Below are 27,633 nucleotides of genomic sequence, written 5' to 3'. Positions count from 1 at the left end.
TGACAAGGTAGCACTCATTTTGGCAAAGGAAAGTTGCAGCGTACACATCAATTCAAAACGTTATTTGTTGTACTGGAAAAACTTCCATTTCTATCACAACAAACAACTGGTAAACTTTGCGTCATATCATTGTAATTAAATATGCAGCAGTGCTGTATACAATCGAAACTCTGCTAAGGTATCAAAAGTTTCTAAAAACACCATTTGAGAAATTAAATATCTGATAAATATCAACTGAAACATTCCACACAACGTTCACCTGGGAACCCACAAGTAGGGTACTTAGCTGTACTACGACAGTTTTCATTGTTACACCTTTTCAAGCATTGGTCTCACATGGTATCCTGGGAAATTACGGGGATATTTCTATGTTTTCAAAGGGTTTATACATAGGGGATGATTTTCTGCGTCGTTCAATTTTTATTGTAGTAGTTGTTTATATGTAACGTACAATATGGTACTGGAGAGCGATATTTTGGACACCCTAGAGGCACTGGGGTAAGAGTTTTGGATAATTGATGCAAAGTAGGAAAAGCTGATTTGACAGCAATGTTTATGGCGGTAAATGCAAGGAGCTTTGTGGTTTTATTTTTTATATGAAAATTGTATAGGTAGTGGAGGAAGCGTGAGCCTTTTGTTTTTTGTAGCAACGTATAACTGGGATTGTTGTAGACATACCTGACTTAATACGTGTGGGACTTTAGTTAGTTGAAGAGTAAAAAAAAATGGTGTATATAATTAAACCGCGTGCATTAAAGGGGATCTGGCCTCTGATCGGATGAAAATATGCATTTTGAATATTTTACTCAGTGTCATAGTGTTATTTCTCAATTTTTTTATTTCATCTTTTAAGCACTGTGCTTCAGGGAAGGTAATATGTATTATTGTTATTAGACTACTAAGCCTTTAAATTGATTTTTGAGCAGGTTTATTACTTGGATCTTTCGTTTTCAATTACACCGTATGAAAAGCTAATATTAAACTTGAAATATTAAATGGGCTGGCGCTTGAGAACCACAAGTCATAATTATGTTGCATTTAGTACTTCAAGCAGCAGTATGCGTTTTCAAACGTTTTAATTCACACTTCCTAGGTTCAGTTTAATAATACTGTATCCTATCCAGTTGGCTGTACCATCGTGTAGTGCTTGTCCTCGCTTATACTTTTAAAAATGAATATTTCTGAGTTTGTCCATCTTATTTATTTATTCATTCATTCATTCATTCATATATTGATTTTTCTTTTACATTTGTTGACCAAGAATGTGCGGGTATGGAAATCTCGTTTTCAGGGAAGTCTGTAAAACTCAGAAAATGCATAAATAGATAAGCATGTGTTTGGCGGATACATTATTACATGTATACAAATAAGCTGTGAAATACACATCTGACTAAGGCAATACAGTTCATGTCTACATAGCAATAGACAGCTGTCTCTGTGAACACTGTCAAAATTATAATTTATTTGAGCTAGTGCAGTTAATGGTACTTTGCCACTGGGTTTACAGGAGGAGCCTACAAGCAGAGACGCTTTGAAAAGTAACACTGGACTATGTGCAGTATTAGGACTGTGGTTGCCATAATTACAAATGTCATATGCAGGATACATTATAAGTAGTAGTTTCACAGTTCATATTTGCTAATTGATAAAAGCAATTGTACAGCTGAAATAAAACATTTGGATGTAATGAGGTAAAACACTTGTAAAAACAGCACTGTGCATTCTTTTTTGTGCAGTGTTTTATAGTTTGTGTAAATGTTTGCCTCTCGGAGTTGTATTTGGGGAAGATTGTTCCAAAGCGTGCCTATGTAGTTCTATAACATCGACTCTATCATAGCCGGCCTTAGGCATAGGCCAACTAGCCGGCAGTCTTGGGAGCTGTTATAGTAGGGGCGCTTTTCCAATATTTATTTGGTGTAGGTTGACCAGCATGGGGGCACCGGGTGGTGTGGTGGGGAGTGCTGTGGAGCCCCTTTGCCTAGGGCACCAGTTGACTTTAGGCCACTCCTGGACTCTCTAAGTGTATTTGTGATATGTACGAGACATTTTGTAGATGGAATAAGCATCCATAGAGGTTTATGCCAGGTTAGTGTGTTGGCTAGTGCTTGATGTTTGTGGTAGTCTATGGCCAAATGGCAATTCACAAATTCAAGGTGGTGATGTGCTGACTGTCATGCCTTGCAGCAAATTTGGAATTTTTATTTTATTGCATCTTGTTTTTTAGAGGTGACTAGTTAGTTATTAAAACCAAAATCAGAGTAAGAAAATGGATAGACATTCCACATACAAACAGTTATTTAATGTAAATTTTGTTCTGCTGGAGAAAAGTATTAAATGACCGACATATGTATGAATTCATCTGAATGAGAGAGAATCAGAAAATAGAATAAAATGTGGCACTAGGAAGGAATATGCACAGCAAGCCAGTATTTAAATCCCGTTTCTGCCATTTTGGTTTCTTTCCTGGCTGATCTTTAACTCTTCTAGGCTTGAATTTTATAAGCACAATATATAGCAGCTGGCATTTGAATGAATCAGATTAGTGGAGTACAATGCCCATTTGTGTTATGGAAGAACATATTTCATGTGTACCCTTTGTGTATTTGTTCAAACTTTTAAATTAGAGAACTAAGCAAGTTAAATGTCATATGATAGAAAGTGATTCAAGTTTCATAGAAAAACTGCAATTTTTACACTGCATAGTCTATTAAATGTATAATAAAATGCAGGTGTCGGTATACATTATTTAACTTTATGTATGGTGTGAAAGCTGATATGCTTTGCTGTTGTAATGTCTGTGAGCTCACTCTGATTATGGCTGATAATGAGGTGGATTTTTATAAGCATAACAAAATGTTATTCTTTGATAAAACTTTTAGTATATATTTTGTTAGACTGAAAATATTTTTATTCAGGTTTAACAACAACAACATCTTGCTATCTACTCTACAAGAGGTAAAAAAACAATTCTCCAAAGCCAGCTTCATGCTTCTTAAGACAGAAGTGGCAAACTTATTGAAACCCATGCAGATGGACAATACAGACTGCTGAATCCTACATAAATGCACTCTGTAAAGCACTTACATGAGTGCATGGATCGTGCTATCCCAAACAGAACCAAGGAGCTATCCTCCAAAAAAAGGAAGCCAGTCTGGTAGTCCCCTGCCATACACAAAACTCTACAACTGAAGGAAGAAACTGTTGCAAAAGTGAGTAAAATCCCATGAGTGGAGGAGCTCCCTGGTCAGCCTCTGTAAGAAGCTGAGATCCCTTATAAGATCTTCCAAAGCTAGCTAGGAGAACAAAATCGCCACTGATTCTAGGGTAACCACAAAGCATTCTGTAGCTATGTCAAGAATCTCTGTGGCAACACCCAGATTTGCTTTGAGTTACGGCACAACAGCACGAAAATTACAGAACCAACTGATATTGCCAACATTCTGGCAGATAAGTTCAGTGCTAACTTTACCCCTCTCTCACCCCCTAAAGGGCCCATATCTATACAGGAAGAATGCAGAGTCCCTGTAATCACAACTACGCAGGTAAAAGTTGCACTCTCTAAAGCTAAAAACACAGCATCCATGGGACTGGACAACATCCCAGGCTGTGTTTTACACTAACTTCAGAACGAACTGGCTCCCCACGTAAGCATCTTGTTCAGTCATAGCCTTACGTCAGGCTTTGTGCCCACTGAATGGCACACAGCAACAGTTATCCCACTCCACAAAGGGGGAGTCACCACTGATCCCGGGATCCCAGGAACTATCGCCCTATTAGCCTGACAAGCGTGGTCTGTAAGGCCATGGAACGTCTCATCATGGAACTCGTAAACAAAGACATTGGAAACTGCCAAACTCTGGACCCCACCCAGTTTGGGTTTGTGAAAGGCAGATCATGCCTCCTGTACCTGATCGACTTTGAGGCAGTCACCAAAGCCGTAGACGAGGGTAAGGTGGTTCATACTGCCTATCTGGACCTCGCCAAGGCTTTCGACACCATGCCCCATTCTGGAATTATAGCGAAACTCACTAAACTAGGTATAAATCCCTACATCACAAGATGAGTTGCCAACTGGCTCACTGACGGAACCCACACTGTAAAAGTTGCAGTTTCCAAATCTAACTTCAAACCAGTGACAAGTGAAGTACCACAGGGTTCAGTCCTGGGACCTCTCCTGTTTTGTATCTACTTTTCTGAAGTACAGGCTAACAAAGAAGCCCTTTGGCTAATGAACTTCACAGATGACTGCAAACTAGGAGCCATAGTTGAGTCCCCAAATGATGTGGACATCCTACAGAAGGGCCTCACTGAGACAGATGCCTGGTGTCAGAGCCATAGCCTCAAGCTCAGTGTCAAAAAGTGCATTGTCATCCTCTTGGATAAAAACTTTGTACCCATGAACTACCACATAGGTCGCAGTCTACTTAATGCCGAATGTGTGATAAGAGACCTTGGGACCCAGGTGGACAATAGTCTCCTTTGATAATCACATCGCCACAGTAGTCAGGAAATCCTTCTACGTGGCACACCTCATCACAAAAGGGTTCTCATCCAGGAAAGGAGAGGTCATTGTTCCCCTCTACTCGACAGTCATTAGACCCACTCCCCTTTTGGAATGTACCTCCACAAGACATCTGCAACAGCTGGAAAGGCCACAAAAGTACCTTACAAAGAGGGTTACTGGCTTCAAACAGATGCCCTAAACTGACCATGTCAAAAAAACTCCAGCTTTACTCCATAGCATATCATCTACTCTGAGGTGATCTCTGCCTAACATATAAAGCTATGACATACCCAGAGCTGTTGGACATGCTACACCTAAAGAAATCCCAATTCCTCCGAGCTACACACTCTAGGAACCTAAACCTTGTCACCACAATAAACGGGACATGCTGGAGGGATGGATTCCTGTCCCAGAGACTTACCCATACTCTGGAACAAGCTACCCATCTATGTCAAGCAAAGTTCCTCATTAGCACTCAAGAAAAATCTTGATGAGTGGATGGGAAATAGGAAATACACCCCGGGGATCACTTCTGTGGCTCTGCTTGATTGGCACAGAAAAAATAACTTTCTTGGGTGGCATAAGCCAGGGAACCTTGGTGGCTAGGCTTACTTAGGCCCTTGGGCCAATAGCCTAGTACCTATCTATGAGCCTATGATTTAACCTGTGTCCTTGGCTCAAGGTCGTTGCTGTAATGGTTCATTTTGCCACAAAGGGTTAAGTTATTGAGCTGTAGTTCCTGTGGCACAGGGTTTGATGATATCAGCCCTCTTTTGGCTAGTCTGTGACCTTGAGCAAATCACTTAACCAGACCGTGCATGGGACAACTGGTGACTGAGGTGGGGCAACTCATTGCAAGCCTAGTAACTACCTAGTTTGCGTTTGTGTCTTGAATGTAGAGTATGATTTGAACATTGAGTTTGTGATAATCCATTCTGCCCATCTTATCTCAAACTTCCACATCATCCTTGCCAGGAGCCCATTCATTATCCTCCTGTACACGTTGTTGTTACTAACCTGATGTGTTCTGGTATTTAATAAGTCTGTCCTGGCAGGATGAACTCTTTCTCTCCTTTTTTTTTTTTTTTTTGTGAAGGTAACCTGGGTTGAGAGAGCCACTGACATGAAGGTGGTAGCTGTAAACACTAGAGATGTCCGTGTATGTGAGCATTGAACTGTGTCCTGGCAGGATGAACTCTCTTTCTCTCCTTTTTTTTTTTTTTGTTAAGGTAACCTGGGTTGAGAGAGCCACTGATATGAAGGTGGTAGGTGTAAACACTAGAGATGTCCGTGTATGTGAGCATTGAACTGTGGTAGTAGGTGCATATATGGAGTATGAACATTTGCACCGTTACATGTTCAGACTGCATAAATTCTTTGCTGTATAACATAGTGAGGCACAGAGCAACTGTGTGACCTGATGGAATAAATGCAAGTTTTATATGCATAACTGTACATGGTTGTGTTGTATGTTTCATAGTATTCTGCGCAATTTTTAAATTGCTGCTGATCCTACATGGGCTTGCAGTGAATCTTTCTGCATTTAATGTGTCTTACAGACTTTATGTGGCTATTTCTTGCACATTTAAGCTTGTGCACTCTGAGCTCACTGTGACTCTGGCCAATAGTGAGCTCGATTTTTTTATTAAAACATATGATCTTGTTGGGGGTGGGTGAGGAGTGTTGAAGGCCTGTTGCTTAGAGTAGGAGAAATGGGCATTATACTTGCTTAAATGGATTGGAAAAGTTGTAGTGAGTGCTGATGAATAATACAGCTAAGTTTAAATGAATTTATTGCTTTTAAAAGCAACAAGAGTGGAAGAGCTCTAGTTTGGGCTGTGAGACTGTAACTGAAGTTAGAGGAAGAGTTAAATTTCATCTATTGTCACATCCACATGCTTCGTTTTGGTGAACTTTATTAACACTGAGATACTTAAGACAGATTTATGCAGAATGTTATTAGTAAGTGTTTGCTTAAAAATAAGCAGAAAAATTCTCTCCTATCAAAAATGATTCACTAAGAAAAATCTAAACTGTGTGGCTTCTGTATTCTGAGCCGCATGGAAGATTGACAGCTTGTAGGTGAAGATTGTAGGGTGCCTTAGGGTTAAAGATGGTGTTGCTGAGATGGCAGTGTGTGTGTGTGTGTGTATGTGTGTATATATATATATATATATATATATATATATATATATATATATATATATATATATGTGTGTGTGTATTTTTAATGTTATCTGGATAGTTCAATTACAGGTATTTAATTTTTGTCAAATTTTACAAAGGCTTATTTTGGTTGGTCACATGTTCAATTGATGTTGTTTAATGGTAGTGTGAATGGTTGGTTGAAGTGTTATATCTGAAGAAGCAGTCTCAACTGTGAACGCACTCATGTTATTTCAGTTATAATAAGGGAAGTTTATACTGGATCCTCCTGCTATACCCAAGTCTACACTTCTTGTTAGGAATTATCACTTGTCTTCTATTTATTTTGTGGGACAAGCCCTCTTGTAAGATTGTTTAATCTTTGGGCATTCAGTAACTGATCCCAGTGTGCAGTTCTCCACAATCTTGGTCAACCATAGGCTTTTGTTTGCTCTTACTTCAGAGAAGTAGATGTCAAATAAGAGCGGCCCCAGAACAGAGCACTGTAGAACTCCAGTCATGATGTAAGTTAGCAAAAACTGCCCAGGCAGATTAGGGTATGCTACTTGTGCATTGGGCTTGTAAAAACTAACAAAGTTCCAATCTACACAGATTGGTCTTGCTACCCTTTATTGATTACAAATTATTTATTATCTCTTCATAAACTACTGACTTGCATCCTTCAAAGTAAAATGTGGCACTTTGAGCTGCTTGCCAGTCCTCAGATGTAGCACTTGAGTTGCTTTTTTTGACCACTGCACTTTGCTTCTGTCCTTTTTAAATTCCATCTTTCTCTACTAGTGCACCCCCATTTGGCAAACTGCCACATGAGTGACGTCTGTTCCTGCAGACTTCACAGTTGATTTGATTTATATGCCATTGTTTTTTATCTCCTCTCTTCCCATCTTGGCTGTTAAATGTTGATACTTGTCTTCCTGTACCCTTTGGCATAATTAAATATTCTTCTATAAATATTTCCATGTATTCCTTTTCTTGGCTTTTGCATTTCTTTGCTTTATACAGATTTTCATAAAATTTATGAAATGTCCTTTAAATAACCAGAGATCCATTAGAAGTTTTTCTTGTTGTAGGCTTTGTAAGTCTGGCAAATAACCTGACTACTTTCTGTTGCCCACGTTGTGATAAAATGTTTTGTGCTGGAGTAAGCAAAAATTGCTTCTTAACAGCAACACTTCTGAACTCATGCACATTCTCCAAAATACTGTGTTATTTTCCCCTTAGTACAATGCAGTTCTTATTTCCCACTTGCCACACTGTTATGCAAACTGAGATGCTGTATAGGTCTGTCTTGCCCTCTTCTGGAGACAGTCACCTCTTCTAAAACAGACCCAGGCTACAGTGAGTATGTCCTGTTTTATACCAGTTTGCTGTACTTCATTTAGTTTTCTCTAGTTTTACTTTCTGCAATAAAAGATTTTTTTTTCCCATTTTGAACTTTTTGAGGCCTTTACTGCCTCTCCTAGTATGTGCTTTCACTGCATCCACTGCTGTTTAGAGCTGTTTTGTTTGGATTTTTTTTGTGGATTTTTTGTTGCTTTTGTGCATTTTTGGTAACTCTCTCTCTTCAAAGTCCATAAAGTCTCACAGAGATGTTTTACTCTTGCTTGATAGAAAGCTCTGGCATGTCTTTTAACAAGTCATGTGGTGGTATGTCGCCACCACTCCTGCTAACATTGTTTTAGCTGCAGTGCTTCACCTATGAGTTCATAAAGATTTACTCCAGGTAGTTATGAACAGATTATTCTAAGAAGCTGTTCATTGCAGGAGCTTAAGTGTACTCATCAAAGTGGCATGTTTCAGTTTGGGCTATGTGCCCACCGCGAATTATATTGTTACTAGTCCATGAATGCAACTGTCCTTGCTTTCCTGCAGTCCTGTTAGTGGATAACTGCAGGTACATAGTGTAGAGTGTCATCCATTAATTTTCAGTATCCACAGCCCAATTAGGTTCATTTGGAAGTTGCATCCTACTTTGCACCTGTGCACAATATAGTTGTATATGTAAAATTTAAGTGTTTGATTTACTATATTGATATTTTAGTACCATAGCACAAATATTGAATGGTTACAGTTAAAAGGATATTGCATAGTTGCAGAACTCTGATTGTCAAGCTTGACAGATTCTATGTACGTATGCACATCTAAGTGTGTGGTATACATATTTGTGAGTGAGCATGTGTGAAGGTGGTTTATACCCTCTGCACCTACCTAAGTGATATTATTACCTCATAGCTTGACAAACTCGGGGTTAGATTTAAATTCATCAACATTCTTAAATAGCTAAAATATGTCTAAGCCTGTGTATGTCATGATTTTCTCTCTAGTTTCGATAAAAGTTGATTTATGGGATTAGAGGTTGACAGTAATGCTCCGTTAGAAGTAGAGATTCAGTTCAGTAAGTGAATTGCATAGCTGTTTGCAGTTCTGTAAGTGTTCTTTTGGATTGTGTGCTTTTTTGAGTGCTTCAGGTGGGATAAGAGTCCCAATTTTGTTCAAGCTGAACTCGTAAGAACTTGCATAGGATTTCCACTGTGGCAGGCTACAGCTTGCTTTACTACTTTTCTGTCATAGACTTTGTTATACAACATTTAACTTCTTCAGAGATCCACCAAAAATACCTGTAAGTTAGTTTGCCTTTGTTAGCTTATTAGTAGTTCCTTATTATGATCACACACATTTTATAGTCATTCAAGCATTACTATTGTTTAGGTTTTGGCTTAATATGCTAGCAGCCTATATTTTTCACAGATCCTCTGAATGGATTTAAAAGCATTATTAATATAAGAAAGCCGGAAATAATTGGCTGATGCAGCATGGGGCCCTGGAAGAATGTATTAGTTCATCTACAGTGAAATTTTTTCCTATCCCTGACTTAGACAAATAAAAAAAAAAGTATGCATTTATTTATTTTTAAAATGTTTTTGGTTTCTACTGTATTTGCCTAAGCATCTTAATCAGACCATTTTGTCGACTGAATTCTTATTCATTTGGTAGCAGCTTCAAATGTTTCACATAGGAAGGATTCCAAAATGTTAAATACTGTCAGGGTCTTAAAGGCCTTTTTGAGGCGGTGACCTTCGGAGACCACCTATCGGAGAACATATTCCAGCTTGGTTACATTTCACTTTTGAAGAAGCTTGTCTTCCTTTTGTTTGCTCTTGCAGTTTCTGCTGACAGTCCTTTCTTAAAAAAAAAAAAAAAAAAATATATACATTTTTTAATAATAAAAGTAATTGCTTTTTTGACAGCCAGTTTAATTAAACCTTAATATGGCTGTACAATTCAGATCCTGTGTCCCAGCTCAAACAAATAATTTCCTTAGTTATAGCCAGTTTTTCTGACTGAGTGTTCTGTAGGGAATTTTTAAAATCTGCCTGCTCGTTAGACTTTCCCAGAACATATGCTACTGGTTCCCTTCCCACCCCAACATTTGCCATCTAACTAAGAAAAAAATCTTTGAAGTCTGCTTGGGGCGCAAAAATCCTAAACCTTTTGAACTTGTTGCATACTTTGTAGCCATACATATGTCCCCCTATTGTTCCCTTGTAAATTGCTTTTCCAGTCTTTCTTCCCAATTTTTTGCAAATCTCCTCTAATGGACTCTAGGTTTTAACATTCTTAAGCTGCTTTAACTTATCCACTTTCATTGCAGCTTCTGTACTTTATGCAGGACTGTACAAGCTTAGTTCAGATCTTCTTTTTGGTGTGACTGTTGTTCAGGGTATGCTGTAATTCTGGTGGTTGCCTATTTGGTTGTAGATGATGGACCTTTTCTTATCAGACTTGGAAATTATGTCTTTACCATATGTTAGATCTGTAAGAAGGTCCATCTTCTGCAATAGCCACCAGAGGCTTGGTATCACTTTTGGTGTCTCCTTTCTTTTTTCCAGTTTTCTTCTTCCCTTTGCAATGCACTACATCAAGAAGTGAATAGTTCTACATGCTTAATGTATTTTTACGATGATGAAAACTTGTGGCAGCCTGGGAAAGTTTTAATCTGTTGAGCAGTCTTAATGTCTGCAACATCGTCCCTGAAGGTGGGTCACACTACAGATTTATCTTTGGAATTTCTATTCATTGCTGATAAATTGTAGTTCAGTAAGTCTGGAACCTGGTATTTTCACTGGGTAGTATGTCTCTTGCTGCTTCTGTCACACTATCAAGTGCTAAATTTCTATCATCCTATTAATGCTGTGATTTGTTATTTGAAAAGGTCATTAGACATGCATTTGCTCTGGTTTCAGCTGCTCCCTAACTTCTCAAATGGCTGATGTATGCTTTGTTCCACTAAATGTATTGCAGATCACAAGTGGTAATTTTTAGGGCATGTTTGAGTTAATATTACTCTTGTTGGTCCCTTTTTTATATTTTAGTAGTCGCAAACTACCAGCAGAAGTTTTAACGTCATCAGCTTCTCTGATTCCAGAAATGTGCATGAGTTTGTTGCAGTTGTGTGCTTATATTGCTCCAGAATCTTAACAAATGTAGTTGTGCACATTATTAGCTGGTAAATGTTCATTGGTAACGCACAGAATTACGCTAAATGCTAACAATACATGTCAGCATTTTTTTATAGTGTCCCATTGTGAGGCTATAGAATGCACTCTATGAAGCAGCAGCCTTTTATGGCAACAATTATAACACCACTACTGATATAATGGGATAGAACAACTTATAAATATCAATGTGGAGAGATGGACAGGTTTGCAACTGTATAGAATATATAAAAGTACGGTCCAAAATGTACTTTTCATTTCTGCCTGGAGCTATGCGTTAAATATGGATGTCAAGTGTAAATGAAGTCTTGACATTCTTAGAACCATTTTCAATATAATGTTTGAGGGCAGTGCTCAATAGACATCGTGTGTTTTGTAATACATTGCTTACTCTCTCTTTTGTTGCAAGTGGCTCCTTCATTAAAGGTAGCTGTCTCTAGCTTCTGTTCTATTGTGTTTTTTTTTTCCTATGAGGAATAGGGCATTGTGCCAGTGTTTTGTTTTTTCTCTTCCCACAAGGAAATTTGCTTAAGTTTTCCAGCCAACAAGTTGGCACAATGGAGCAGTGGTCTGGGTCACAATGTTTGGTTTGGGGGAGGGGGGTGCATTTTCTACTGAGTGTTACGTTAACCCTTGGTCCATGTGAGGTTTTGCCAGTTTCTTTCTATATGTCAAAGACATTGTAGATGAATTAGCAATGATCCTGATTACCTGTAGGTGTCTGCCTAGTGTGCTTGTGATGTGGGATGGATCGGTGTTGTCTGGGATTAATGCATCTCTGCTTTGTGCTCACTGAATGCTGAGGGTAGGCTTCATCTCCCCCATAAGCCTGAATTATTTAAAGTGGATAACTGGAGAATGAATGCTATGAAGATGTTTTGAACCAGTGGTCTGCTTCCTGGTGACCTTTAGAGATGTAGACAAGATCAGTGCACTTTTGCAGATGTCATCTGCTAGTGGCTGATTTTCTTTGCTTGGAGAAAATGTGTTTTGTTTTCCTTGGGAAGTGTTGCTTACTAAACAACCCATATTACTAATTACAGATTTGACAATCACTGAAAGAACTTCTATTTTTTTTTTGTTCGAAGAAACTGTAGGGTTCTTACAGTTTCATATCCTAAAAAGGTCCGTAGGCGTTTGATAAGAACAGTATTGGTATTCAGTATCCGTGGCCTGTAATTGCTTATGAGTCAGAGTACTGCATAGGGGAGAACTGCTTACTCTTGAGTATTTTTTTTTTTTTTTCTATTTCAGGATATCTGCATTTTCAAGGTTTTTTGTTTTAAATAGTTATGCACTTTGGTTAGGAGTTCTTGCTGGGAATTTTGTTATGCACATGAAGCAGAATTTGTTTGAGACTGAGTTTACTGTTGCATACAATTCTTGGTGTTTGCCTTAGCTGGCATTTGACGTTTTTCTTGTGTAAAAGATTTTTAAATAGCATTGGTATGTGAAAAGAAATGCATTTAAACTGAGGAATAACTTGTGGCTGTAATTTTATGTAGAATTCTTACCGAAGAACTGTAAACTTGTGTGTGTGTGTGCGCACACGTGTGAGCTGGTCACATTATTAGCATGTGCGAAACGTACTCAGTCAAGTGAGACAAAGGAATAGGCAATGTTTATGCAGACAATCTTGGGGGTGGGGGGCGGTGACTATCCAGTGAACAGTTAAGTCAAGAAGCAGGCTCAAAGCAAAAGGCAATAAATAAAAAAATATGCAAGACGAAACCAAATTGCAGGTTAATTCATTTCAGTAATAACAACCCGTTAACAATGAGACATAGCAGTGTTTACAATATCTCTCTGATTTTAAGGCTGTTTCTGATTGTGACAGTTAAAATGGGATTAATATTGAAATACTGTCTGTAACTGATTTACTGAACTGTAATATATGTTTTGTGACTGCAGTCTTCTAATTTGATACAAGATCATACAGGTAAGTACAAGGCTAGCTGCTGTTGAGGACCATTATAAGCCTAACCAATTTCCCTTTTGGTGCTAGAATGGCATTGCCCAATCCATGGTTAAGTTTCATTTTATATTACCCCTAGTGAGAATAACTGGGATCATACTGCAGATAATTTAAGGGGACCCATGCATGGGTATTTAGGAGTTATGCCAGTCCATTAGTAGTACAGGGGGTAGTCCTTTGCTAAATTTTCTATTATCCATGTATAGATCCAAGTTGTTAGGCTATCTGCCCAAGGGCATTTATTAGCCTAGCCAGAATGTGTTTGCTTTCGCCATCCCCTTAGATTAGTTCCCAGTGCCTCTGTCCAGTAGAGCTATTAGTTCCTGCGCCACTATCCAGCAGTGCTACTGCAGTAATCCCCGGGGTAAATTTTCTGTTTCCCATCCACCTGTCAAGGTTTGTCTTGGAGTGTTAGTGAGGGGCTCTGCCTGATGTATATTTGAATCCTGTTCCAAAGCATGGGGGAGTCTCTGAGACTGGAATCTATCCCTCCAGCATGTCCTGTTTATCATGGTGGTGAGGTTTATATCTCTAGACCATGTGGCTGTCCGGGATTTTTTTTAAGGTGGAGCATGTCTATCAATTCTGGGTTGGACATGGCCTTGTATGTCGGGCAGAGATCACCTCTGAGTAAGTGGTATGCAACCGAGTACAGCTGGAGTTTGAGTCGGGCTGCATAGGGCATCTGTGGCCAGTAATCCTCTTGGTGAGGTACTTTTGTGGTCTTTCCAGCTGTTGCAGGTGTCTTGTAAGGTACGTCCCAAATGGGGCGTTGTATTCTATGATTGGTCTAATGAGTGATGAGTAGAGAGGCACAATTTCTAGATGCGAACCCTTTTGTGATTAGGTGGGCCACATAGAAGGATTTTCTGACCACCTTTGCAATATGATTATCAAAGGAGAGATTACTATCTACTTGGGTCCCCAGATCCCTTATTACATTTTCTGTATTTAGGGGACTACCACCTACGTGGTAGTGTGCGGGTACTTTGTTTTTTCCAAAGGGGATGACTATCCACTTTTTGGCTTTTAGCTTGAGGCCATGATTTTGATACCAGGTATCCGTCTTAGTGAGACCCATCTGGAGGGTGTCTGTATCAGCCGGAGAATCGGTTATGGCCCCTAGTTTGCAGTCTGCGAACTTTGTCAGCCATAGTCCTCCTATGCTTGCATGTACCTCTGAGAAGTATATACCGAACAGGAGGGGTCCTAGGACTTGAGCCCTGGGGGACGCCACTTGTAACCGGTTTAGAGTTGGATGTAGAGCCTGCAACTCTCACCATGTGGGTTCTATCCATGAGCCATTTGGCAACCCATCTCGTGACGTAGGCGTTTGTTCAAGCTGATGAGCTGGTCTATAGTACTAGAATGGGGAATGGTGTTGAAAGCCTTTGCGAGGTCTAGTTAGGCTGTGTGGACCTCCTTTCCCTCGTCTAATGCCTTGGTAACTGTCTCACCAAAGTCCACCAAGTTCAGGAGGCATGATCTGCCCTTAAAGCCAAACTGGGTAGGGTCTAAGGTTTGGAGGTTCCCAATGTCTCTGTTAATGAGTTCCATGATGATGCGTTCCATAGCCTTGCGTACCAGGCTAGTCAGGCTTATAGGGCGATAGTTCCCGGGGATCCGTTATGGCTCCACTTTTGTGAACCGGGATAACTGTTGATGTGCGCCACTCTGTGGGTACGTAGCCTGTAGAGAGGCTGAGTTTGAACAGTGTGTTTAGGTGAGGGGTTAGTTCATTTTGGAGCTCTTGTAAGTCACAGCCTGGGACACCATCCGGTCCCATTGAAGCTGTGTTTTTGGCTTTGGATAAGGCTGTTTTAAGCTGTGTGTCGGTGTTTGACGGGGCCCTACATTCTTCTGGTATGGTTATGGGCCCTTTAAGGGGTGGTGAAGTTTGCACTAAACCTGTCTGCCAGAATGTTGGCAATATCAGTCTGTTCAGTGTATTTTGTGCCATTCTGCACTAACTCAGAGCAGATCTGAGAGTTTCCACTTAGGTTCTTGACATAGCTAAAGAACACTTTGTGGTTATCTTTAGAGTCATTGGCAATTTTTCTTTCGAAACTAGCCTTTAATGAGGGATCGTAGTTTCTTGCTGATACTGATCAGGGATGTCTTTCCTTCTTGGGATTTTACTCTCTCTTTTTCTGTACTAGTTTCCTCCTCCTGTTGTATAGCTTGTTTATGGCAAGGGTTCACCAGATTGGTTTCCTTTTCTTGGAGGAGTGAGCCTTGGTGTTTTACTTGGGATAGCACGATCCATGCATTCCTGCCGATACTCAATGCCTTTGTAAAGGTTTCAGCAGCTTGGACAGCATTGTCCTTTTAGCATGGGGGCTGTGAACCTTTCCACCTCAGTCTTAAGTAACGTGAAGTTTGCTTTTGAAATGTTTTTCACGGTTGTTCCCTTGATTGGGGGTGGGGGCGAAATGTGGATATCCAGAGTGATTAGTCTATATGGTCTGATCTAACCAGCGAGGGGTTGACCTCCGGTGTGGAACACTGGTTGCCCATGTTGGTGATGACCAGGTCCAATATGTTGTTCCCTCTGGTGGGGGTGTTGACCAGTTGATCCAGGGCGTTCGAGTTTATAAATTCTAGGAAGCGTTGGGCAAGGGAGTTAGTACTTGAGCAGTTCTCCCAAGTTTGTTTGGGTAATTGAAATCACCCAGTATTAATGTGTTTGGTAGGACCTTCATATTTCCCAGTGTCTCCAGAAATGAGGAATGGGGGTCCTGGGCCGTGGTGGGTGGTCTGTAGCAAGCTACAATTTGGACTGCACTTTTGCCCGTTAGTTGCACATGGATGATCTCTGATGGATTGTGCTGTGCCACTAACCTGGAGATGTGGGTATCCTTGATGAATATGGATACACCCCCATCTTTTGTGTTTCGGTCCTAGTTCTGTGGTCGAAAGGTATGGTATGAGTTATAGCCTTGTAGTGCTGGGGTGCTCTCAGGAGCTTTAAACCAGGTTTCTGTTACTGCACAGATGTCTATGTTCTCCATACTGAGGAGTGCTTCGAGTGCATGCATTTTGAGGTTTAGACTTCTGGCGTTGAGTAGCATTACCCTCAGTTTTTGGTTACTTGTGCTATTTATGGTGGTAGGTCTTTTGAGCCTTGCCTAAAAAGGCACTATGGGGGCAGCAAGAGCCTTGGCCAGTATTCGAAAGCCTAAGGGTGACTGGTCTAAGCCATCTCTTGCGAAGCAATGTGGCTTGTCGAGCATGTCATCCCAGGCAGACAGATGCTGGATCCCCTTTGAATGACACCAGAAACTTAGCCAATTGTTGAAATTGATAATTTTTTCTTTATACTGTGGCATCATTCTTGGTGAGGGCAGGATGCTACTCAGGGTCATACCGGCCTGGGCTACATGATCAGAGAGCTTTTCCATGTCTCTCTTCATGTAGTTCAGGGAGATACGTCTCAGGTCATTCACACCAACATGGACAATGACAGAGTCGTATTTGTACTTGTTCTGGAGTGACCGGAGTGCTTGTGTTATGTGGCAGATCCTGGCACCCGACAGACGGCTAACTGTAACCTTCTCCTTGTCCAGCCTAGTTAGTGGGACATCAGTGTTCCTGACTATAGAGTCACCTATTACTAGTGTGATTGCGTGGCACACTTATGTGAAGTATTTGTTTCATGGTTGGTGATGGGGTGTGGAGGTTACTTGGATGTCTGCTTTGGAGGTCTCTCTTGCTTTTGCAGATTTTTATGTAGAGCCTCTGAGTATGTTTTCATGTATTCATGTGTGTTATTTGCCGGTGTTGGTTTATTAGGTCTATGTGACACTGGTGGTGTGTTGCAAATATTATCCTTCTCCTCTTGACTGTCAATTCCAGTCTTGGGTTGAGAGAGCTTTGCCTCCAGTTTGGCTGTATAATTGCATCTCTCGCATATATTAGTGTTTGGTGGTAGGAGGAGGGGGTTGTCTGTGTACATGAGGCAGTTGTAACATTGCCTCAAAATGCCCAGATTCACCAATTGAACTGGAGAGTACACTGAAAACTGCCCTTTGGACATGCCTGAATAGGTAGAGTAAGCTGTTTTTCTGATTGGCTGGTGGGGACGAATAGAGAGCCTTGTCCTTCTGGACAGTATAGGGGAGTCTAGTGCTAGGGTTAATTAGTGCTTGCTATGAGTTTTAAGCAAGTGTTTGCCTGTGAAATGAATGGTGCTTAAGTTGAAGGTTTGTCTAGTTCCAAGGGAAAAAAATTGAAGAGTAGACTTTGTGGAGCCGAGAATAGTTAACTCTAGCTAAACGGCGCTTCCAGGTGTGCAAAACCGCACAAATGAGTGTTTTATAGCAGGGAAGTGAAAGAGAGAGAAATTAGCCCAAACTGGCCGATATCCCTATGTTTATTCAGAAGTTAGTAGTTTAAGATTTGTTTTATGGGGATTGGTAGTCTGTTCCAGTTTCTTCTCTGCGATGTACTTGTCCATCCAAACTTTTCTGTTACAGAAGAGGTTTAGATCCCTGGACTGAGTATTTCTGATGCCATTGGGTTTGCTGATGTGCAGTAGGTCATCATTATTGGGTCAGAAGATGCAGTCTGTAGGCTATCAAGTAGAGTGACAAGGTATTGTCTGCCTGAGTATGATATAGAAAGACTGTGGACGTGTGTTGGCTGAATTTTAGGTGACTGTCCACACACGACCCAAATCCTGAACAACTGAGTCATCTCTTAGGGGCATGTGGTCAATGTAGTAGTTTCCTGGGGTAGATGACTTCCCAAGGGATACTACAGTGCATTTTTTTTTTAACATTTAGTTTCAGTCCATGATTTTGGCACCAGTTATTTGTTTGGGACAAACCTACCTGTAGGATGGCCAAGTCATTTGGAAATTCCGTGACTGCTCCTAGTTTGTAGGCATCTTCAAATCTGGTCAGCCACGGCCGTTTTGTACTGGCTTTCTACTTTAGAGCAGTAGATCTCAAACAGCAGAGGTCCCATCACCAAACCCTGGTCACTCCCTTGGTGATTGGTCTCTTGTGGAGGTAGCATCCCCTGTTTTGATCTTCTGCATCTCATCTATGACCAGTTGGCAAACCATTAGATAACAATGGTTTATTTAGCTTTTCTACCATGCCTGATTGGGAGATTGTGTCAAATGCTTTGGGCAGGTTGATGTATGTGGTGTATACTGTTTTACAGTCATCCATTGCGTGTTTTTTAAATCCACTAGGCTGAACAAGCATAACCTGCCCTTGATGAATCCAAACTGAGACTGGTCTAGTGTTTGGAGGTTCCCAATGTCCTTTATTGATGACTTCCCTAAGAAGTCTCTCTATGGCTTTGCATGTCTGGCTGGTCAGGCATGTTTATCTGTAATTGACTGGGTCTGTGGAAGGTCCTCTGTTATGCAGAGGAATGACTGTAGGTGTTCTCAGTTTGCTTTGGTATAAAACCTGTATGGAGGCTGTGGTTGGTTGTATTATGAGGGTGGCTAATTCTTGCTACATGCTATTTAAGATGAGCCATTGATATTTTTAGGACCCATCAATTTGTGCTACATGCTATTTTAAGATGTATCCGCTGGCGACGAGTCAGTTTCGGGTATGGCTTGTGCAATATACTAAGGGACAAAAAAGGTAAAGTTTGAACTAAATTTATTTGCTAGTAGGTTTGCGGTGTTTTCAGTCTCTTTTCACCGTGTTACCTAAACTGTCAGCTTAAGTGCATTGTCCTTCTGAGACTGCAAACATAACTAAAGGTCTTGTGATCAACTTGGGTGGTTATTTTAGTCTCAGACTTGGCTTAGATTTGTTTTTATTAAGCTCCTGAGTTTATTTCAATGAAAAGGGCTCCATAGTTCTGAGAATTACTTTTTTTTTAATATTTAGTCAAAATTCCTTTTTTTATATTTTTAGTCAAAATTCTCTTCTTTTTATTGCAAAATTTGTTGATGGTATGGTTCAACCATGGGAGTTTCTTTCTGAGGTTCGCCCTGCGCTTGTTCCTATAGTGTACAGCTGCATCTGTTTGCATGCAAGTGTAGTGTGGTGCTGTAGGTCTTCACAAATTCAGAGGAGTTAACTGGGTTTGGTGGGGATTATAAGCTTTCTAATTTATCATTTAAGAGTAGGTAGTTTTATTTTGGTGAAATTTCTAAAGGTACCTTGGGTGGAAGGAGTCCCTGGCTTCAGTTTTATTTTGAAGGGGACTGCTTTACGGTATGGTCAGACCAAACAGGTGATGAAGATATGCAAGGGATGGTACAAGATGTTCCTGTATTTGGCAAGGACAAGATCCAAGATGATGTTCCCCCTAGTTGGGTTCTCCATTTGTTTCAGGGTGTTTTCTTTTGACAAAGTCTGGGAATCTCTGTGCTAATGCACTAGTGGTGATGTAGGTTTCCCAGTCTGTGTGGTTGGTTAGTTTAGATCACCTAGAAAAATTGTATTTGGTTTAATACTGAGTTGTTCCACTTCCTGTAGGTAGATATTGTGGCTTTCTTGTGTCATAGAGTAAGTTCTGTAGCTAGTGGATATTTAGTCTGAGATATTTCTGATGGTTTATTTGGACATGAAGAAACTGTAGTGCATCATTGTCTTTACTAGCCTTTATATGAATCTGTTCTGGATGATGATTGAGATCCCCCCACCATTTTCCCCTCCTGTGCAGTAGCTGGTCTAAATGTGTGGAAGACATTATAGCTCTGCACAGACTGATTGCTCTTTCCTATTTTAAACCATGTCTTGGTCACAACATAGGTGTTTTATGATCATCGTGTTTCACTGTTGCAGTCCTTACAAAATAGGTTATCCTGCTCCCAGTAGCCATCAGTTGGCCAGAATAGCAAAGTCATTGGTATATGACGTTGGCTGCCTTCGGTTTAAGCCTGATGTCAGGACGTCGGGTACAAAGGAAGGCAGCCGACGCCATTTCCTCAGACTTTCTTGCCGTAGAGCCCAAAGCAGAAGCTTTTCGCTAGAGTGCTGGTTGGCCAAGTACCTTCTTTTTGTATTCCGACTGCTTAGTTGAAGACATCCTCAGATAAGTACCCTGTTGGGGACACTCTTCTTGCTTTAACGAATGTCTGAGAAAGTGAATAACCATCTTGCCTGTGGAAAACAGATTCCGCACCGTGATTTTCATTGAGCACAACCTCCCTAATTGTGTTTTGTGCTGCTTTCAACCCACGTACCATTCGCTGTAGAGCTAGGATCTTGTTCAAGCATTTTGGTGTTTGGCCTAAGTTAGTCGGTATGGCATCTGCTGGTCTCCCAACTTCAGATGTGCCTAAGAAGTGCAAGGATAAGGCCCACGACAGGCTTAGGATCAAATTAGCCGACGATGTTCCTATTAAGTTGGTTGTCGGCCCAGCGGTTGTCAGTGATGCACTTTCATTGCCCCTGTAGTCCACGGATGTTCAGTAATAGGTTTCAGTGGAGACCTTTTCTGAGTCCTCCATTCCCCAGGCTTCCACTTCGTGTTCGGACCCACCGCCAGTTGCCGCCTCTGGATCTGGAGCCACTAAGCAGGCGCCGGCTTCTGAGACCTCTTTACCGACCTTGGCTCAGACTACTGCAATGGCTAGGTCTCTGAGTCCCACCGACTTTCTAGCAGGCCATCCAGCTGAAAATTTACTCCAAAGCAGATGCTGGCCTCCTCTCAAAATGCCTCCATCTCAGATGATTAAGATGGCTAGTGATCTCTGGACCCTTATCAGGGGTTCTCGGCCACCTCCTTCTAAGAGGGCTTGGGAATTGTTGTCCCCAGAAGTTTTGTCTGCCTCAGACTCTGAGATTTCCAGCACTTCTGCTGATGAAGAGGGGAAACTCTCAACTTTTTTCTGGTTTTGAGGATTCTGATGCAGAAGACCCCATCCCTTCTGCCTCCCCTGCAGATTATTTCTCTTTTGGAGATGCTCTAAATACTCTTGGGGAGCGTTTCAAATGGGAAAGTCAGGACTACCCTCAGTCTAAGAAACAGATTAGAGAATTCTTGGATTTGCCACAGCATAAGCCTTTGGCTATCTCTCCGGTTTTGGAAGTTGTTGATGTTTCATGGAGAATTCTTTGACTCCTAATTCTGTTCCTCCTGCTCCCAGAAAGCCTGCCAAGTATTATAGAGTTCCTGATTCTCATCAGTTCCTTTTCAAGAATCCTACTGTGGATCCAGAGATTATTTCTCGGGGCCCTAAAGGTGTTAAAGCCATGTTCGCTAAAAATCCTGTTCCTTCTGACAGGGAGTCTAGGGCCTTGGATAGGTGGGGTAAAAAGGTTTATACTTCCACCTTGACTATTAGGTCTGTTAATTGTCTTTTTCATATGCTTAAGTATCAGCAGCATACTTTGGAGGCCATTAAGGCTAAAATTGCTGATGTTCCTTCCCTGATGGAGAGTAAGGACATACAAGATTTATTGAATTCTGCCACTCTTGTCACTAAACATTCTCTACATGGTGATTTTGACACTTTGGAGGCCTCTTGCAGTGCAGCAGTCACTGGTTCTGTTATTAGAAGACATGCTTGGCTCAGGGAAGAGCCTCTTTCTGAACCGGTCAAATCTAAACTATGGGATGCACCTTTGCACAAGGACAATCTTTTTGGTAGCAAAGCAGAAGAGGTGTTGAAAAAGTTGGAGGATAAGGCCAAATCTACGCAAACTGTTAAGGATTTTCTGCAAGTTCAGCCTCCTCGTTTTAGTGGGCATTACCCTTCTAAGAATTGGACTTTTCCTGACCCTAGTAAACAGCACTAGGCCTAGGGGTTACAGGTCTTCTAGGGGAAAGACTTCCACCCCTCAAAAGGCTAAGTACTGACAAGTCTTCCTCTTCCAAATCGGGGAGTTCTGAGCAAGCATTCCCAATTACTCTGGCCTTCCTCTGCGGGCCCAGGGATTCTTTTGGAAGGTTAGGCATTTTTTTGCAGATGTCTGGTATACCATCACAGACAACAAATGGGTGCGCAAAATTGTATCCCAAGGCTACAAGTTCTCCTTTCACACTTTCCCGGTTCACCAAGGATACCCAGATATCCCCCCCCCTCTTCAGAGGGCAGAAGCAGAAAAACAAGTTGTTTGCTAAAACTGGAAGCAATAGAGCCAGTTCCTACACACAGGCCAGGGTTTCTACTAAAGACTTTTCCTGGTTCCCAAAAAATGGGGCACTTGGCACCCTATTCTGGATTTGTCCATTCTAAACACTTTTTTCTGGTGATTCCCAAGTTCAAAATGCTCACTCTTCAGCAGTTGCTGGCCAAGGATTCCTGGCTGGTGACTTTGGATCTCAAAGAAGCTTATCTGCACATCCTAATAAGGGAAAGCTGCAGGCAGTTCCTTCACTTTAGGGTGGGGAACAGGCACTTCCAGTTCTCTGTACTGCTCTTTGGCTTATCTACTGCTCCCAAAGTTTTTACAAAATGCTTGGCTCCAGTCCTTGCTTTTTGCAGACAAAGAAACATTCAAATTTACCCTTACTTGGATGATTGTCTTATTCAGGCAAACTCTCCAGAGCAACTTCTAAAGGATTTGGACTTTGTTAAAAAAAAAAAAAAAAAAAAAAAAACCCTTCTCGCCTCTTTAGGCTACACTATCAATGAAAAGAAGTCAAAATTGGTACCCAAAAGGGAGATTGTATTCCTGGGAGCGAGTCTGAACACAGCCACCCAAATGGTATCTGTCCCTCAAGAGAAACAAATGGATCTTCCAAATTACTTCAAGAATATGGCAAGCATGACCCAGCTCTGCAAGGCAATTCATGCAAGCCCTGGGATTCATGGCTTCATGTATTCTGATGGTTCCATATGCAGGACTGCATATGAGAAAAATTCAATGGTACCTCAAAAACCTTTTGTCAACACACTCCAGATTTAGACTTGATTCTTCCTTTGATTCCCTGCCTGCAGACTGAGTTCCTTTGGTGAGTGACGGCCTGTGCACAGAACAAAGACCTGCCTTTCTGTCCACCTCCAGCCAGCCAGACTCTCACCACAGATGCCTTGGACTATGCTTGGGAAGCTCATCTAGAGGGCAGATGCATTCACAGGACTTGGAACTATCAACAGGTTCATTTACACACAAATCTGAAGGAATTTGATGGCAGTCCAGCAGGCCTTGATGGCTTTCAAGCATATTCTCTCTCCTGGTACACTTCTAGTCAGGACAGACAACACCACAATTATGTGGTACATCAACGAGCAGGGAGGGACTCTACTCTTACCCCCTGTGCAGACAAAGCATGATACTTTCGTCCATGGTGGCTTCCATGGGCATTCTGATAGCTCAGTTTCTTCCAGGAAGGCTCAACACCTTGGCAGACCAATTGAGCAGGCAGGTCCTGGATACTCACGGGTGGCAACTAAACAAGACCATCTTCTATCGACTCATTCAGTGTTGGGGCACTCCCCAGGTGGATCTCTTCTCATCTCTGACCAACCACCTTCTTCCAACCTTTTGCACCAGGGATCATCACGACAAGGCTTGGAAAGTGGATGCTCTGTTCTTCCCCCTGGGCACAGCTTTTGATCTATGCATTCCCTCCTCTGCCTCTTCTTCACATAGTGCTGTTAAAGATAAGGGATGAAAAACCAAGGGCCATCCTCATAGCTCTGGACTGGCCCAGGCAACATTGGTATCCACTACTTCGCAGTCTCTTCCAGTCTCAGCCTTGGCATCTTCCCTGATAACAGATCTCTTGGTCCAGGAAGGGGGAAAAATCTGCATCCTCCTCTTCAGACTCTGCATTTGGCAGCCTGACTCATAATTTAAACCTTTCCCAACGGGTGGTTGAGGTCCTTCATGAAGCCAGGAGGCCTAGCACTAGGAAATCTTACGCAGATAAGTGGAAAAGATTCTCCTTTTGGATGCAGACTAGAGGGGAAGACCCTTCTCAACCTTCTCTTCCTCTTATTCTTGACTATTTGGTAGGCCTACTTAATGGTGGACTTTCCTTTTCTTCTATCAAGATTCATGCTTCAGCTATTTCTGCTCATTGTTCCTTTGAGCAACCCATTTTCTTTCATCCCTTGATGAAACAGTTCCTCAGGGGAGCTAGCAATTTAAAGCCTCTCGGAAGGGCACCTACTCCTGGTTGGGATCTTAATTTTTGTACTTGAGAAACTTGCTCTGCCTCCTTTTGAACCAGATGCCTCAGCAGATTTGAAGATTCTGTCCTGGAAAACTGCCTTTCTCTTGGCTATTACTTCAGCTAGAAGAGTTTCTGAGCTCCAGGCCTTAATGGCAGTGGAGCCTTTTATCATCTTCCATGTGGATCGGGTTTCTCTTGGAACTAATCCCTCTTTTATGCCTAAAGTAGTTTCTAGCCTGACAACCAGTCTATCCACCTCTTACCATTTTTCCTAATCTTCAGTATAAAGGAGAAAGGTTACTGCATTCCCTGGATGTGCATAGACCACTTAGATTTTACCTGGATAGGACTAAACCTTTTCAAAAGTCAGATCTGTTGTTGGCCAGTTTTGCTCGGGGGCAAAGCTATTTCAAAGCGGACCATTTCTAAGTGGATTGCCCACTTTTGTTACTTACAGCATGGCAAGGTTCCTCAGAGTATTAGGACCCATTCTACTTGAGCAGCTTCTACCTCAGCAGCTTTTTTAAGAGGTGTACCTACTAGGGACATCCTGGAAGCAGCTACCTGGACTTCTGTCCACACTTTCACTAAACATTACAATTGACCCGTGTTTTCAGGGCTGGTTTTGCCACTGCAGTGTTGCAGGGCATCCTTGCCAACCCTTAAACAGTGGGTGTTCCTCCTCCCTTTTGTTTTTTTCCTGGGCTTTGGGAATCGACCCATTTTGTAAGGACTGCAACAGTAAAACACAAACATAATGCAGTTGTGTACACTTACCATAAATGTAGATGTTAGAGTGTATTCACTGTTGCAGTCCTGGTTTTCCCTCCCTTCCTTCCCCCTTTTTTCCTAGGGCACAGACTGGATTTTTATTTTCCAGGTCTAACCTTTTTTTGGGGGCTCCTGACAGTTAAGGCACGAAAAACTGAGGAAATAGCATTGGCTGCCTTCCTTCGTACTTGATGTCAGGCTTAAACCAAAGGCAGCTGACGTTGTATACCAAGGACTTTGGTATTCTGGCCGACTGAGGGCTACCGGGAGCCGAATAACCCATTTTGTAAGGACTGCAACAGTGAACATCTACATTTATGGTAAGTGTACACAACTGTACTTTCTCCAGGGTGGGGAGGGCTTATATGCAGTGAAGTTTCTTGTTTAGGCTCCAATTATTGATCAGTAACACCTTCATAACTTTCTTTTTTTTTTCTTTAATGTTGGTAGGTTTTGTGACGACCCACTACTGCCAACCAGTAATCAAGGAGCCTCAATCCTCACTACTGGCAACAGTGGGGGACATTCACTGAGAGGATAACAGGTACACACAAGTGTTTCCAGATGCAGCTGTCTGCATGAAGTGCAGTTTCCCTTATGAGCACACACACACCACAGTCAGCTCGAGATTGGTTTCTCCCTTTTCCTCCATATCCCCAGTAAAACTTCCCAGTAGCACAGCTATAGAGTTGAGATCTCAGCTGAGTGGCCAAGCCAAGACCTCCAGCACCATCTCTGTCCAACCAGTGCTTCGTATCCCTGTCCAATTAGCTGACGCACACATTCTTTGAGGTTTGATTTACATACACACAGAGGCTGGCACAGGCTTACTAGCTATGCCCCCTTCTGTCCAGACTATAAGATAGTTATTAGTGCCACCACTCACTCTTTATCAGCTTCTTTAGAGCAGGTAACAAAGGATGATCAATATTAATGTATAATAATAATAATACAAATGGTAGTTTGACCAAAAACAAGGCCATTAGGAGTGGCCAGGACAGTGTCGCCAAATAAATATGCAAGTACTCAAAATTTAAATATCTCTCCCCAGATCAGCCACAGTAAAAGGTTTAAATATATTTATTAATTAACAAAAGAAAAATACAATAGTAAATATATAGTCACAGTGACATCAGAGTTCAAAACCACAGCAAATATTTAAAGTAGGGTTGCACTGCAGGCTCACCTAAATTAAGAAAAACATCAAAACTGTATTTAAGAGAGTTGTACTGTTCCCTAGAAACTTACTTCATTAGAGCAAGGCAAATGTAGTGGTGAATGGTTCTTGTCAGGTCCAAGACCGAATACAGAATGCTCCTGTCTCACTAAGACTTCTCAAATTAATATCTAAAATGTTACTGCTGGGATACTTTGCAAAATGACATAATTTCTGGTAGTCTGACTTGGCTCCCAAGCCAAAAACCCCATTGCTAGAAGCTGGCAGTATTTAGCATCTACCAGTATACAGACAAGGGCTTTTCCCCAGGTCTTTGGCAGATGCTGGAAGTCGTAAAACAGTTGTATTCCTTCATGCTTCAAAAGTAGCAATTGGTTCACTGCCAGGACAATACAGAAAGCTTCCTAGCACAGACTCTGTCTTTAGCTACATTGAAAACTTGAGAGGTAGCCTCTGTATTGCATCCTGTAAAGTAATTTTAATTTCGGATATTTTTCTAAGGTTTACTAGACTGAGGCTAACTTCTGTATCCCAGTTTCCTCTGTTAAAATATATGTACATTTAAACAGTTACAAAAGTGCATGTACATTTCTGTTCTCTTCCAGTAGGGCACACTGTGGATACATTTTAAACGCACACAAACATCTGTACAGATTAGTTTGATATACACACGACATACATTTCTAATACGTTTGTAACACAAGCATCTTGTATAAATCATTTCAATGATATATAATTATTTACAAAATTCCAGCTAGCTGTGCTGGCAGTATCTCCTTTTGTCACAGGTTTATCAGGTTGACATTGCCTAAAAAGACACACTGGGAGTGGATAACATCTCTGCTAATAATCAAAATGCTAGAGGGGACAGATGTAGGCCTTTCCCGGCAAAGTAGCATAGTCTGTCAATCATATCCTCCCAGGCTAAAAATTGACCCCCCTCCCCCCACATGACACCAAAAACTAAGCTGACCATTGAAGTATGTTATTTTTAGTTCAAATTGTGGCATCAAGTTAGAATGCTGTTCATTGCTAGGCTCATACCTGCCTGGGATGCATAGTCCAAGAGCTCCATCCTGTTCCTCCTTGGACTATATGAAGTGAGACAGCTTGTGTTATTGACACCACCATGTAGTATGACAATCCTACTGGTACTTTTGTTCAAGAACCGTCTGTGTGATCTGATGGATCTGGCACCAGACAAACTAAACATCACTATTTCCTTGCCTGATAAGTGGTACATCTGTATGTCTTACAGTGGGGTCGCCCATAACTAGAATGTTTGGTTTGATAGATACCTACCTTGTGGGATCAGTATCTGTGATTTTGGGACTTGTGCCATGTGAGAAGGTAGGCTCAATTTGTTGAATGTGCTCTGTGCCTGTGTTGCATTTTAGAGGTCTTTTGAGGTAGACAGCATGAGACAGTTCTTACAGTCTCAAGGTACTTAACTCAATCAGGCTGGCTACAAAGGTTGGGGGAAGTGCTAGTCCATGGT

At 41.4% G+C, this 27,633-nt stretch overlaps 1 protein-coding gene across 1 annotated transcript in view; it reads left to right on the top strand.

The window, feature by feature from the left end:
* Positions 1-308: 308 nt before the first annotated feature.
* The window catches only part of LOC122803818 (protein FAM98B-like), a 631,752-nt gene continuing 604,427 nt past the window's right edge, over positions 309-27,633 (top strand). The window contains exon 1 of the mRNA XM_044073503.1: positions 309-498. Within this exon, the coding sequence (XP_043929438.1) occupies positions 455-498 (44 nt within the window). The 5' untranslated portion in view covers positions 309-454. The remainder of the gene's footprint in view (positions 499-27,633) is intronic.

Source organism: Protopterus annectens, chromosome 6.part0 (genome assembly GCF_019279795.1).
Source record: "Protopterus annectens isolate FY-2018-M chromosome 6.part0, PAN1.0, whole genome shotgun sequence".
Taxonomy (NCBI): domain Eukaryota; kingdom Metazoa; phylum Chordata; order Ceratodontiformes; family Protopteridae; genus Protopterus; species Protopterus annectens.
This window is presented reverse-complemented; position numbering and strand designations above follow the sequence as displayed.